This window comes from Lepidochelys kempii, chromosome 8 (assembly GCF_965140265.1).
Source record: "Lepidochelys kempii isolate rLepKem1 chromosome 8, rLepKem1.hap2, whole genome shotgun sequence".
Classification (NCBI taxonomy): Eukaryota; Metazoa; Chordata; order Testudines; family Cheloniidae; genus Lepidochelys; species Lepidochelys kempii.
Window position 1 is genome coordinate 50,408,890 of NC_133263.1, and position 15,238 is coordinate 50,424,127.

Sequence of the window (15,238 nt, forward strand, 5' to 3'; positions counted from 1 at the left end):
AAATCTGCCCTGGCTGCCAGCAGCTCCACTACTTCAATCTTTTCAAATGACTTGGCATTTTGCTTTTCTCTCTCTACAGTGGGCGCGCTAGTCTCACTATTTTTTAGGCCTTCTGCAAATATGATCATGGTTGAATGTACAGCAACAAAACTTCTAAGAAGAAAATGAAGCAGCCATGCAGAGGTTTTTTTTTTTTTTTTAAATTCACATGGAAGAAAAGTCTCCAGTAACTCCTCTTCCTTTTCCCAGATCCGTGCCCCAACAGCAGGGTTTTGGCTAGCCACACAATCACTGCTTAAAGGCTGCCGTGTGCCTCACTATTGTGACAAGAAGCTACATTGGTCACTGCTGGAGAATCATGACTCAATGGAGTTATAGAAAAGTCAAAAACATGGTAACTCCCTCTTAGCCAAGGGAATTCACCTACTGTAGATGCAGCCACTTTGCCTCATGCAACCATCAATGCACTACTAGAAACACCTTAATTAGAACATTAATATGCAGACAAACCTGAAGCCATGGCCCTTGCAAAGACGAAAATGGTACTGCTTGGTGACTGCACTTTACCTGGTAGACCTTTGATCTCTGTCCTGTGAACCCATCCCACAGGATGACTGTGCCTTCATAGTCACTGCTGGCTAACAGGTTCTTGTGGTAGCTACTCCAGCTGATACAGCTTTAAAAAGAGAAAATCCCAAACAATCTTACTTTAAACTATATTCTATACACCTTAAAAATAATTATTGCAATAGCTCAAGTCAATTAGGATCTTTGCTTTGGGCTGTCCCAAAGTACACAATCTTGAATCAGTTGCCTTTTATTAAAATAATCAGAAAAGGAAAAAACAAAAAGCATCAGAAACTTGGAAAAATTTTCAGCATACAAACTACACAAGTGTTTTTAATGTCTTTGTTATGCAGTTTACCATCTCAAGATATTATTTGCAACTTATATAATGTTTTATGCTGTTTAATGCTCTGTTCCTAGGATATATGTGTTTGCACTTGCAGAGACCCAGAATTTTAAAAAAGGAAAAACATTTTAACCTTTTAGCTCCTTAAAAGCCACAATTTAAACCATGATGCCAAAAGCAGAAGTCCACTAATGCAATCTACAGCTGTAAGATATACAACTACATTGGTACCAAAGGATTAAAAAAAAAGCAAGGAGACTATGACCTCTTTGACACAGAAGAAACAGACTATTCATTGCATTCTCAATTTAAAGAGTGCCCTCCTCTGTCACTTGAGAAAGGAAGGTTTGAGGGAGATCTCTAAACAGGGATCAGAGAAAATACATAGGTTGTGTTTGTATTTTATATTGAATTGAGCAGTCCTGAAGGATATAGCATCGGATTAATATGGAAGAGTGAAACCTTCTAACAGGTACAACATGGACAATAATAGAGCCAGCTTCCTCTTACTGGTCTGGGAATATGCTTCAAACCTGGTGTCCAAAAATATTTCAATAAGGGTAAGAGAATTTAGAACACACATTCACCCAATTTTTGGCCCATCTGGTGTGAAAAAGTGCCAGTTGTCAACTGTGACGCATGTAAGAGGAACTGAACGGACACTGATCCATTTCACATAGGTCACCAAATAGCTATGAGAGAGTAACTAGCTTAGATTATTACAGTCTTGATAAATCAGTCAGTCTATGCTAGCATTCCCATTGTTGCTGGAACGGTGTGAATGCAACGCAGGGAAATTTCTCTAAAACCGGCAGCCCAGATAGGGTCTTAGAGACTGAGTCACCATAACCCAGTTAGGGTATGTCTACTGTAGGAAAACAGGTGATGTTTTGAAGTGCGTTCGCTAGCATGTTTTAATTAACATGTTGTTTTTTTTAAATGCTATCTATAGCCTTATACACACACAGGGTTTAAGGCTTTTAAAAATGTGATTGCTAACCTGCCATTTTCTGTGTTGTTCTCCGTGTCCATTTCTTTCTCTCTATCATACGTCAACCCTTATATTATCTCTTCCACTTCTTTCCCTCCCCCATGCAGAACACCTCCTTTCTAATCTATCCCATCAATCTCACTCCTTCCACCCACCCAACCACATCTGCATCCCTGTTCACACCCTCACCTCCACCTCTTCACTCATTTGTACCACCCCTTCATATTTAGATTTTTCAAGCCTTAGCAGCCAGAAAACTGAACTAAGATGTAGAGTACTAATTTTAGAGGCAATGCCCAGGCAAGAATTCAAGCCACTCTTCAACACCAGCTGCTAAGAAAGAATGAAGCTTAACTGTATCTTCAGAACAGTAGCAAGCTTTTAATTAGAAAACATGTATGCCTCTGGTCCTTATAGTTGCAAAGGACCTTCAAAATGTGAATGATGCAGTGGCACCTGCCTGAATCAGCAAACAGGTTGAAACAATGAAGAGAACTATCCTGTTCATTTAAAAACCCGTTAACTCTGTAGCCTAAGGAAAACCATAAAACGAAGAAATTGCTGTACTAGAGCAAATTAGAACTATCTAGTCCAATATCCTGTTTCTGATAGTAGTAAGTACCAACAGCTTTAGAAAAACATTCAAGAAACTTTATAGTAGGAATTTATAGAATAATCTACCCACAGGGAAAATTCCTTCCTAACCGCCAACAGATGAGTGACTTGTGCCCTGAAGCACAATTTAAAATGTCAGCATTAATTATTTCACTGCTAATCAAATCACGTAAGAAAGGAGAAGGACAACCATATAATGAAAGCTCTGATCTATTGTGAGCTGCATGTTATATCTGTATAACAAGTGGGTGGAACTTGGGAAAGTACCACCCATAATTCTTTTCTTCCAATCTAACTCCTGGAGAAAGACAAGACAAAAGTGTTGGGCTTCCTCTAGGATGCCATCCTAGGACCCTGCTCAAGGGCTCTACCTTTTGCCACCTCCAGCTGGTAGGTGAATAAAAATCTGCTTTCCTCTCTCCTAGTTGCAGAGTGAGACGGACGTGGTTCTTGTCAGTTTCACTCCTGCCCACAACATTGGTTTTAGTAGCAATGAAAAAACTGACTAGAAGCTGGTCTGTTTTAAGTCTCATATGTCAAACATCTTTAAACACAATCCTTCAAAAAAATTAAAGGGTCATAATCGACAAAAACAAATAATTTTCTTCATCTTCCTGACTTGATTCTCCCCTCACCATCACCAAGCTTCTTTTAGATCTTTAACAACCTGGAATGTTCTATTAAACAGTACAATGCATGAGGTTTTGTGTAACTTATCATTAGACTAACGTTTATGAAACAAAAAGAAAAGGAGGACTTGTGGCACCTTTAGAGACTAACAAATTTATTTGAGCATAAGCTTTCATGAGCTACAGCTCACTTAAATGCATCCAATGAAGTGAGCTGTAGTTCACAAAAGCTTATGCTCAAATATATTTGTTAGTCTCTAAGGTGCCACAAGTCCTCCTTTGCTTTTTGCGAATACAGACTAACACGGCTGCTACTCTGAAACCTGTTTTTATGAAACGATATACTCAAGGGATATATCAGACTAATAGAACAGCTCTTCCTCCAGGTGTGTGGAGAGCTTTCTTCATTCTTAAAGCTTCCTTTTAAAATCTAGAAATAGTCACATCATCATGTTCAGATGTCCTTACTATTTGAGCTGCTGTATTTTTTGATAGTACTCACAGGAAAAAAGGCTATCAGTATAAATCTCCATTCCTGGGAGATTAACTAGCAGAAACAATCTCACACAAGGTACATCTGAAGAGAACTAGTTGTCAACTGCTAGCTTGCTTTCATGAACTGAGCATCAGATCTGCACCGTAGGGCTTGTCTACAGAGCCTGCAGTTTAGTCTTCTTTAAACAGAACTACATTAATACAAACTATATACCTTTTTGTTCATGCCCACAGCATCCACATGGGAGAGTTACAGCCCAACACATTAGCTCACACTGTAATTCACACCCCCATAGTCCAAACTGTGGGCCATGTAGACAGCCTGAGATTCCGATCTTAAAAAGACTTGTGCACCGGGTGCTTCACTTTACACACAGTAGCCCCATTTACCTGAATGGGGACTACTCACACAGTGTGAAAAGTGAAAGAGAGAGAGAGAGAGAGAATAGTTCTGTGTGGTAAGTACATTAATTGAGTTCCAGGTAGAAGCCTTACATGCTCAAACATTTCAGCTGTAAGACTGGCTTCTGAAAGAATGCAAATGACAGCATGACCGAACGCTGCAGTGGCACAGAAGTAAAACTACTATTAAAATAATTTTTTAAAATACATTTTAGCTGTTTAACCAAACCCTAGCTAAGGTAGCAGACAAATGGTTTTGGAGAAAAACTCAGCAAACAATATGACACGACAGAAGGGGAGACAGCTCTGAGATGATTATTCCAATAAGTGAAAGCGAAGGGAATTCAAAGCTACAAATCCTTACATCACATTTGGTCCAAACATTCTGTGTCTCATCAGAGTGTGTGAGATTCCAAGGTGATTATTTTCTAAAGGGCTCCAACAGCAATGGAAAGAGTGTCCACATGGACCCAGTGAGTAGGGAATCTAGATTGAGAATTGTAGCTTAACTTTATTTTGATGCTTTCAAAACCTTACAGTAATGAGCACATCACTTGTGATTAGGACGGAACAGCCATACATGTGATTTATGTATGAAAATAAAAACACATCTTAGGAATAATTTTTAAAACAAAAAATAACCTATTCTTGTGGTTTTTGCTTTTACTGCAGTTGACTAAAGAGATGCAGCTGATTTTGGAGTTGGGGTACCATTTATCACAGAGCGCTGCTGCTGCAAACATACACTGTGTGTGAACATGCAGAATATTAAAGATGTGTTTCATAAATGTTTTCCTACCCACATTTTGTATGCTGCCTACTGTAGATCAGGCAGCCATGAGACTAGTTTCTCTTTTTGTTGAACTCTAAATCTTCACATTTCTCTCAACCTATGGCAAAGCAACAATTCTGCCTCCTGAATAAATCACAGAAGCAGAGCAAGCATTAGCTGCTACCTGTTCATCCCTTTCTCTCCCTCTTTCCCTTCTCCCTCTGCAGCAAGGAGAAGGAGAGGTTATCGCCTGTCATAGCTAGGGACATTGCAAATCGTAATTAGATCACAGGATGCGGTTTATAGTTACTACACAATGCCAGGATTTGTTCCTTGTACTGAGGCTATGAATCTGTAAATGGGATTTTTAGAAGGATTTATGTCATCATCTGTTTTTCTTGGAAGCATTTAATACTTCTAGGGGGAGCTGTGCAAATTTAACAAAAAATGCAAGTGCTTATTTCCTCCCTATTCTTAACAAAGATCAGAAAGCCCATATAGGCAAGAATGCATTTAGGAAGCAGGTGGGAGAAAGGTGGGTGGGTGAGAGAGACACACACACACAGACAGACACAACTGGTTTAAGGGCCCAGCTCCAAAAAGGTTTACAATGAATTACTCCGAGTGAAGCAGAATCTTTCAACAAGCACCCAGCTGGCACTCAGCACTGGGCAAGGGCTTCCCTTTTCATAGCTGTTCTAAAACACCAGACTTGCTCTTGGCCAGACATGAGTCCTCACAAATGCAGTCACATGCCTGCTTCCATAAATACCCATCACAGCCACTGTTTACAAACCAGTACCAGTTTTTTTTTTGGGGGGGTGGGGTGGGGGGGTGGGGTGGCGCCAAGCTTTGGACAAGGTTAATAGGTCAATTTAGCATAAGTTTCCTATAATGTTAAATTCAGAAGGCAAAAAAACCCAAAACCCTGCAGAAGTGCAGTTTATTGTTATGTGAAGAAAAGGAATGGAATGTACAGGGAAACTTTAATAAACTCATCTTCATAGATCAATTTCACTATAAGAATTTTCACTGGAACTGCAAATTGCATCTCACTGACCATTTTGTAACTTCATTCTACCACACCAATATGCCTCCATGTGTATTAGTAGGTTGTTCACACATAACTGGAAAACTTTATGAAGCGTGAAGTTAACTGTCAATTGTCTTCAAACTACCTGTGAAGTCACCACTATGTTCCACTTGGTGATATTAGAGCACCATTTCTTAAATGCTGCCACCAGAGGCTTTTCTTGCCGCCACCGCCTCCTAGGCAGTGATTGGGGCGGGGGGAGAGAAGGAGTTGCGGGGAGTAGGCAGCCAGTGAGAGTTCCCGACCTTCAGCTCTTGTGGGGCGGGTGGCAGGTTCTGGTCACGCAGCTTCCGGCTCACCACTCCCCCAATCACCTTTGGCCCCCACTGCCTCCTCTGGCCCTAGCCTCACCACCCCCTGCCCTTGGCCAGAGCTGTCCCATCCATAAGATGGACCCGGATAACCGTCCCAGGCCCTGCAGTTCAGGGAGACGTGGGGGGGGGGGTTTGCAGGGCAGGGCAGCCTGGGGGACTAGCAGGGGATCTGGCGTTGGCAGCACCGGCCCTGGCATTTATTTCCTTTTCTTGCCCGCAGCCCCCTGGACTCGGGCTTAGGCTCTGCAGCAGCAGCGATTGACCTGTCCCAGCCCAATCTGCTGGCTCCCAGAGTCACCTGCCGCCACAGGGTCCTATCACCCCCCCCCCCCAACCACTTGTGCCAGGGCAGGTTGACCCTGACCCTACCCTTCTGCCTCGGATGGACTCTTCCCTTTTGCGGCGGGACCCTCCACCAGCACAGGAGGTCCCCTTGTCCCTAGCACACATGAGTACCAGCCAGTAGTCTCCATCTTCCCTCGCCATCGTCCAGCCCTGGTGTCCCCCCAGTACCACACACCTCCCCCTTCTACTGGGGTCCTCCGGTGCCCCTTCCAGGCCAAGGCCAGCCCTTATCACCTCCCTACCTAAGGGGTCCTCTTTGCCTTTCAGCTCTCCAGCCTTCGGGTTCCCCTCCCTGCAGTACCAGGACCTGGGATCCCACAACTCTGCTCTCTCCACCACCCGCCAGGCTGGGGTCCTCCATCCATCTGCTTTTCCGCCTCCCCACCCCCTTCTAGCCCCCAGAAAAAACAGATCTTAGAGCCCCTCCTCCATGCTGGAGGGTCCTGGTGTCCCCCAACACCATGGCACATATAAGCCCTACTAAGAGCCACCCACTTCCCGAGACATGGGCTCTCCGTGTTAAGACTGTTTAATTACATTTTTAAAAAATCCACAGAGGGTAGCAAGACCATATGCACTGGGAAGTGAGTTTCCTGCAAGGAAGTCCAGGAAGGTGGATTTCAGAAGGTAAGTGGAGTGACACTGATCGTGAACGGTGAGGTTTTTTTTTTTTAAATTATATGAATTTCATTACAATTATAAAAAAGAACTACAATATAACTTATTATAATTATACAGCTGGTGCTATCAATATTTAACCTGTGGCCAGCAGCTACCCTTGAAGTTCACTGTAACCAGATTTCACCTGTATAAAACATGTTAAGGGGAGGCCCCATACAGGCTGATTTGCCCTGGGCCTTGCCCCCCCCCACCCCCGGGATGGCCCTGCCCCTGGCCCCCGCAGCCTACCCCATCACTGGGCTCTGGCCATGGGACTTCAGGCTCTAGCCCCAACCGCACGATGGCAGGCCCCCACCCGGACCCAAGGCACTGGCCATGCCTCCATCCCCCCACATTGCCCGACTCCCACTGCCGCCTCCTTCAACCCCCCCATCCATCGCCGCTGGCCCCTACTGCCTCCCTACCCACCTCCCCATCCAGGGCTTAATTTGTCCCGCGGCTTGCTGTGAAAAAGTGATATTTGTATGTTTCTTAATATCACTTTTCACTGCCTCCCAGCTAGCAAGTCTATTTCTGTGATACATGATATTAACATACAAATGTCACTTTTCACAGCAGACTTACTAGCTAGCAAGTCTTTAAAAAAGCAACCCAAAAAAGCAAAAGCAGCAGCAGCAACAAAAGACAAGAACATGCAAAAGACCTTATTTTTGTTTCTATTCTGTTTGAGTCCAAGAAAGAAGAGAGACAACTGTACATTATTTTTAATATTCAGTTTGCAAAAAACCCTACATAAATAAACTACAATGATTTGGGCACATATACATGCATATTTGTTTTTCCTGAAGTTAAATTAAGAGTTTTATGAAAAATTGTCAGGGTGGCCACCGGTAAGAGTTGGTGGCCGCACTCTGAGGCCACCAAAAATTTTGTTGGGAGAACCCCTGTATTAGAGTATGGCTCACTTATACATTTATACATAAATGTCTAAAAACAATTTGGGGATGAGAACATTCTGTAACGTAGTTTTCCCACTACAAAACATAGTTCCTAGAAAGAAAATAGTAGCAACAAGGATAATGCCACCAGGTGCCCTCACCCTGACTTTAAGAACTTCAGCGGAATTCTTTTTTTTAATGTAACAGACAGATTTCCTGCTCTTTTTGGTGAGATCCCAACCACACACCATTACAGTTGATGTATGGTTGTGACATCTAAAAAAAGACCCAACTGGCAAATCAGAACATGGGTTTGGACAATCGTTCTCTCTACTTAAACTATGAAGATGCATTAAATCTGAGCTTATTGTAAAGCAGTTCAAGTTATTTAGGTTTTTATTAAATATGGATTTTTGGATAATATGTTACTAAACAATACAAGTGTGGTCTTCTCTACACCAATGTTCTCTACACCAATGTTCCTGCTTGCCGGGGGCTAAGATTCGCGATGTGACGGAGAGACTGCCGAGACTCATCAAGCCCTCGGATCGCTACCCCTTCCTGCTTCTCCACGTGGGCACCAATGATACTGCCAAGAATGACCTTGAGCGGATCACTGCAGACTACGTGGCTCTGGGAAGAAGGATAAAGGAGTTTGAGGCGCAGGTGGTGTTCTCGTCCATCCTCCCCGTGGAAGGAAAAGGCCTGGGTAGGGACCGTCGAATCGTGGAAGTCAACGAATGGCTATGCAGGTGGTGTCGGAGAGAAGGCTTTGGATTCTTTGACCATGGGATGGTGTTGCATGAAGGAGGAGTGCTGGGCAGAGACGGGCTCCACCTTACGAAGAGAGGGAAGAGCATCTTTGCGAGCAGGCTGCCTAACCTAGTGAGGAGGGCTTTAAACTAGGTTTACCTGGGGAAGGAGACCAAAGCGCTGAGGTAAGTGGGAAAGCAGGATACCGGGAGGAAGCACAGGCAGGAATGTCTGTGAGGGGAGGGCTCCTGCCTCATACTGAGAATGAGGGGCGATCAGCAGGTTATCTCAAGTACTTATATACGAATGCACAAAGCCTTGGAAACAAGCAGGGAGAACTGGAGGTCCTGGTGATGTCAAGGAATTATGACGTGATTGGAATAACAGACTTGGTGGGATAACTCACATGACTGGAGTACTGTCATGGATGGTTATAAACTGTTCAGGAAGGATAGGCAGGGCAGAAAAGGTGGGGGAGTAGCACTGTATGTAAGGGAGCAGTATGACTGCTCAGAGCTCCGGTACGATACTGCAGAAAAACCTGAGTGTCTCTGGATTAAGTTTAGAAGTGTGAGCAAAAGGAGTGATGTAGTGGTGGGAGTCTGCTATAGACCACCGGACCAGGGGGATGAGGCTTTCTTCCGGCAGCTCGCGGAAGCTATTAGATCGCATGCCCTGGTTCTCATGGGTGACTTTAATTTTCCTGATATCTGCTGGGAGAGCAGTACAGCGGTGCATAGATAATCCAGGAAGTTTTTGGAAAGCGTAGGGGACAATTTCCTGGTGCAAGTGCTAGAGGAGCCAACTAGGGGGGGAGCTTTTCTTGACCTGCTGCTCACAAACCGGGAAGAATTAGTAGGGGAAGCAAAAGTGGATGGGAATCTGGGAGGCAGTGACCATGAGATGGTTGAGTTCAGGATCCTAACACAGGGAAGAAAGGTAAGCAGCAGGATACGGACCCTGGACTTCAGGAAAGCAGACTTCGACTCCCTCAGGGAACGGATGGGTAGGATCCCATGGGGGACTAACATGAAGGGGAAAGGAGTCCAGGAGAGCTGGCTGTATTTCAAGGAATCCCTGTTGAGGTTACAGGGACAAACCATCCCGATGTGTCGAAAGAATAGTAAGTATGGCAGGCGACCAGCTTGGCTTAACGGTGAAATCCTAGCAGATCTTAAGCATAAAAAAGAAGCTTACAAGAAGTGGAAGGTTGGACATATGGCCAGGGAAGAGTATAAAAATATTGCTCGGGCATGTAGGAATGAAATTAGGAGGGCCAAATCGCACCTGGAGCTGCAGCTAGCAAGAGATGTCAAGAGTAACAAGAAGGGTTTCTTCAGGTATGTTGGCAACAAGAAGAAAGCCAAGGAAAGTGTGGGCCCCTTACTGAATGAGGGAGGCAACCTAGTGACGGAGGATGTGGAAAAAGCTAATGTGCTCAATGCTTTTTTTGCCTCTGTCTTCACTAACAAGGTCAGCTCCCAGACTGCTGTGCTGGGCACCACAACATGGGGAATAGATGGCCAGCCCTCGGTGGAGAAAGAGGTGGTTAGGGACTATTTAGAAAAGCTGGACGTGCACAAGTCCATGGGGCCGGATGAGTTGCATCCGAGAGTGCTGAAGGAACTGGCGGCTGTGATTGCAGAGCCATTGGCCATTATCTTTGAAAACTCGTGGCGAACGGGGGAAGTCCCGGATGACTGGAAAAAGGCTAATGTAGTGCCAATCTTTAAAAAAGGGAAGAAGGAGGATCCTGGGAACTACAGGCCAGTAAGCCTCACTTCAGTCCCCGGAAAAATCATGGAGCAGGTCCTCAAAGAATCAATCCTGAAGCACTTACATGAGAGAAAAGTGATCAGGAACAGTCAGCATGGATTCACCAAGGGAAGGTCATGCCTGACTAATCTAATCGCCTTCTATGATGAGATTACTGGTTCTGTGGATGAAGGGAAAGCAGTGGATGTACTGTATCTTGACTTTAGCAAAGCTTTTGACACACGGTCTCCCACAGTATTCTTGTCAGCAAGTTAAGGAAGTATGGGCTGGATGAATGCACTATAAGGTGGGTAGAAAGTTGGCTAGATTGTCGGGCTCAACGGGTAGTGATCAATGGCTCCATGTCTAGTTGGCAGCCGGTGTCAAGTGGAGTGCCCCAGGGGTCAGTCCTGGGGCCGGTTTTGTTCAATATCTTCATAAATGATCTGGAGGATTGTGTGGATTGCACTCTCAGCAAATTTGCGGATGATACTAAACTGGGAGGACTGGTAGATACGCTGGAGGGCAGGGATAGGATACAGAGGGACCTAGACAAATTGGAGGATTGGGCCAAAAGAAATCTGATGAGGTTCAATAAGGATAAGTGCAGGGTCCTGCACTTAGGACGGAAGAACACAATGCACAGCTACAGACTAGGGACCGAATGGCTAGGCAGCAGTTCTGCGGAAAAGGACCTAGGGGTGACAGTGGACGAGAAGCTGGATATGAGTCAGCAGTGTGCCCTTGTTGCCAAGAAGGCCAATGGCATTTTGGGATGTATAAGTAGGGGCATAGCGAGCAGATTGAGGGACGTGATCGTCCCCCTCTATTCGACATTGGTGAGGCCTCATCTGGAGTACTGTGTCCAGTTTTGGGCCCCACACTACAAGAAGGATGTGGATAAATTGGAGAGAGTCCAACGAAGGGCAACAAAAATGATTAGGAGTCTGGAACACATGAGTTATGAGGAGAGGCTGAGGGAACTGGGATTGTTTAGTCTGCAAAAGAGAAGAATGAGGGGGGATCTGATAGCTGCTTTCAACTACCTGAGAGGTAGTTCCAGGGAGGATGGTTCTAGACTATTCTCAGTGGTGGAAGAGGACAGGACAAGGAGTAATGGTCTCAAGTTGCAGCGGGGGGAGGTTTAGGTTGGATATTAGGAAAAGCTTTTTCACTAGGAGGGTGGTGAAACACTGGAATGCGTTGCCTAGGGAGGTGGTGGAATCTCCTTCCTTAGAGGTTTTTAAGGTCAGGCTTGACAAAGCCCTGGCTGGGATGATTTAATTGGGTATAGATCCTGCTTTTGAGCAGGGGGTTGGACTAGATGACCTCCTGAGGTCCCTTCCAACCCTGATATTCTATGATTCTATGATTCCTCCAAGCCAAGCAATTTAGAATCGCAATTTATTATCTGTGCCAGAGTGCAAGAGTGAGTGTTGGCATAGATAATGGGCACACCAAGAGTGCATTTGGTCAATGATCACCAATCATCATCTATCAAAACTAATAGCACCCCAGTGCTGGAGGGAGTTGATGGGTTAAGAAGCTGCCAAATGACAAATGCATTTGTTTAGGAGGAAGGGGGGAAACAGAGCAAGGAAATGAAATAAAGGGACCTTCTCCTCCCACCCACGCTTACAGAGTGCCAGGGAACTTTACTTTAAATTTTAATTTGGTCACATCTCTGGGTGTACACGCACATATATAAATATAGCAAATATGGGAAAAGAAAAAATCTTGAAGCTGTGAAAAGTGTCTCATCTCATGCACAAAGTTGACATGGTAGACATCCCTAAATGCATTAATGTGGCTCTCTCCTCACTGGAGGCTGGCAGAGAAGCAAGAGTAAACAATTACCTTCTACTGAGAAGATTGTCAGGGTTAGATTATCAAATTTAGAAGTAGTGAGTTCAGTTTGGAAGTAGTCTCAGAGGAATAGAAAAACATCAAATACACTTTAAAGCTCTCTTTCTGCTTGAAGTGCAATAAGAGCACCTAATCCACTGCTAGATTCCCAAACAAACGTGTTGAAACTTAGTTTCAGTGACATTATGCTAACATTCCCACCAAAAAAAAGTTATTGTCCTTATGAAAATTCCATACCTTTAGAAAATCATAATGTTTTAAAGCCTGGTAAGAAACCGTTTATGGAACCAACCAGCTCCCCACAGTTCTATAATCCTTCAATCATCTACCAATTTACATTGCCCACCCAGGAAGGCGGAAACAATTGATTTTGTTAGGGGGAGAAAATGGCAGATCAATGAAAATGGCAGATCAATTTAAAACAGTTGGGTTTAAAATATAAACCTCAATGTTAGAGGTTCTAGACCAATCAATGCTGATTTCTCTCAAAAGACTGGTTTTATTGAGCTCTGTAGAGAATATCTCAGTCGTTAAAGATAGAAAAGACATAGTATAGCCATGATAGGCCCAAACATCACCTCTTGTACATTTCACCAGCATGTTGTTCCCCCTTCGCCCTAAACTGGTTTTTTTAGACAGCAAGTTCTTTGGATCAGAGAGTGCCTTCTTGTACATTTGTACAATGCCTAGCAAACACCGGGTTTTGAAAGGAATATAGTCCCATTCTTCAGAAGTCTGTATGTTTTCTCGTAGTAATACAATATGTTGCAGTAGAAGAATACTTCTCTAAATAGAATCGGATTGACTGTCTGATGTTATGAAGTGTACTGATTATGCAGTGTGAGGTTGTATTGTGTAAATTTGTATTGTGCAACATCCATAGCTTCCTGTTGCAACACCGTAGTATGTGTTCGTGTTCTACTGGAAACTGTTCCAATGGATAGAAAACGGGATTTTATAATTAAAATTTGATCGTTTTAGTGTCGCATGTGTTTTTGTTAATTTTAGAAGGTAAAAATATAGGCTGGGGAGTCAGAAGAAGTTCAGTAAGGCGACCGATACATGAAGATTTATACTATTGTGATGAGTTTCAGAGTAACAGCCGTGTTAGTCTGTATTCGCAAAAAGAAAAGGAGTACTTGTGGCACCTTAGAGAAGTGAGCTGTAGCTTACGAAAGCTTATGCTCAAATAAATTGGTTAGTCTCTAAGGTGCCACAAGTACTCCTTTTCTTTTTACTATTGTGATGAATTGGTTTGATCCTTCCAGTTTTTCCCCCCCAGACTTTAATGTATGTTTTTGAAAGGGTTAGAATTTTTGTATTAAAATATAATTTTAAGGTGTTAACTGGATTCTATGGAAATATTTTCAACGAAAATTCCAACAGCTTGTTTGGGAATTTCCCTGGGTTTTTTGTGCATGTTAGTAAGCAAGCACGAAATGACTAAATTGAGTTGAGGCATCAGGAGTCCAGGAAGGATGTTCTGCTCTGACAGATCTTACGATAACCACCAAAATGGGACCTCCCTCATGTAGATGTTAACAAGTCCATATGAAAAGTATGTGGGGGGGTGGAGAAATATCACACCGAGGACTAGGTATATCTCAGTGGGATGGGGGCATAAGGGACAATGGAGGGGAATTGAGTAAGCAAGGCTCCTAGCCATGGGGGTACACAGGAGACTTTAAGCATTTTAAAGCTCTTTAAATTTATGTCCCTTCCAGTGTATTGTCATTCACAACTACTCCTCCCCACCTCTGGCTCAGCAGGTCATTTTTAATAAAAATGAATGTTTGGAAATACTATTACACTACAAATAGTAAAATAATAAAGAATCAGGGTTTTCCTCAATCTGCTGAAAAAGAAAAAGCAGAATGATAAACTACGTGCTGCTTAAGTCAAGACAAAAAGGGAACTGTACCTAGTTAAATAGGTCTCCTTTAAGAAGGTTAGTCCTTCTGTATAAGGAGGACAATTTCCCAGTTCCTCATTTCTTTCTGGTCTAAGCTCTAGGCACTTCCCCTGTAGAACAGGGTAAGTTCGGAAGTGAGAGAACACAAACTTCCTCTTCATCTCAGAGAGGCTCCTCACTCCTCTACCGTTCCTTGAAAAATCATAGCATGGGATGAACACCCCCCTGTGACAAGTTCATTATACATCAGTGCAATTTTTTCACTAACATTCATTCCTTAGAATGGCTACTGCCACTCCATGCCAATGGAGGGGGGAGGTCTCTTTCAATTGAGAAGGAATCTTTCAGTGGGTGGCTGGTGAGAGATCATCATTCACACCAACCACAATGAGCCAATGCAATAACAATGGTTTCAGCACCTGTAGAAGCAGCGGGTCAGAGCACTGAGTAATCCACATAGTATTTCTGCCATTATGAAGAGATTATTGCCATTAATATTTCCTTCACTAAGCCTCCTTTCATAGAGACTCTGAAGAGCCAAACAGCCTCTGACAACCCACTTCCTCAAATGAAATGGGATCTGAACAAACAATGGTTACAGACTCTGGAACAAATATGGTGCAAATTAATTATACTCCCACCCTTCCCAAGCCCTGCAACCATACTACCTTTCCTCTCCTTTCTTTTTTAGTAACATATATTCTTCAAAGCCCAGATCAATTCCTTCATCTGGAATCTTGACCAGGCTGTTTATAAACTCTTTTTACAGAGTAGCTTTTTTGCTGAATACAACTCTCTCAAGAAAGAGCTAATCATTCAATTAC

The 15,238-nt window shown here is 43.6% G+C and overlaps 1 protein-coding gene across 3 annotated transcripts in view; it reads right to left on the bottom strand.

Moving 5' to 3' along the window:
* The window catches only part of COP1 (COP1 E3 ubiquitin ligase), a 226,800-nt gene that overhangs the window by 95,943 nt on the left and 115,619 nt on the right, over nt 1–15,238 (bottom strand). For all 3 annotated transcript variants that reach the window (XM_073356470.1, XM_073356469.1, XM_073356471.1), the window contains exon 13: nt 568–676. In XM_073356470.1, coding sequence (XP_073212571.1) covers nt 568–676 — 109 coding nt within the window. The remainder of the gene's footprint in view (nt 1–567; nt 677–15,238) is intronic.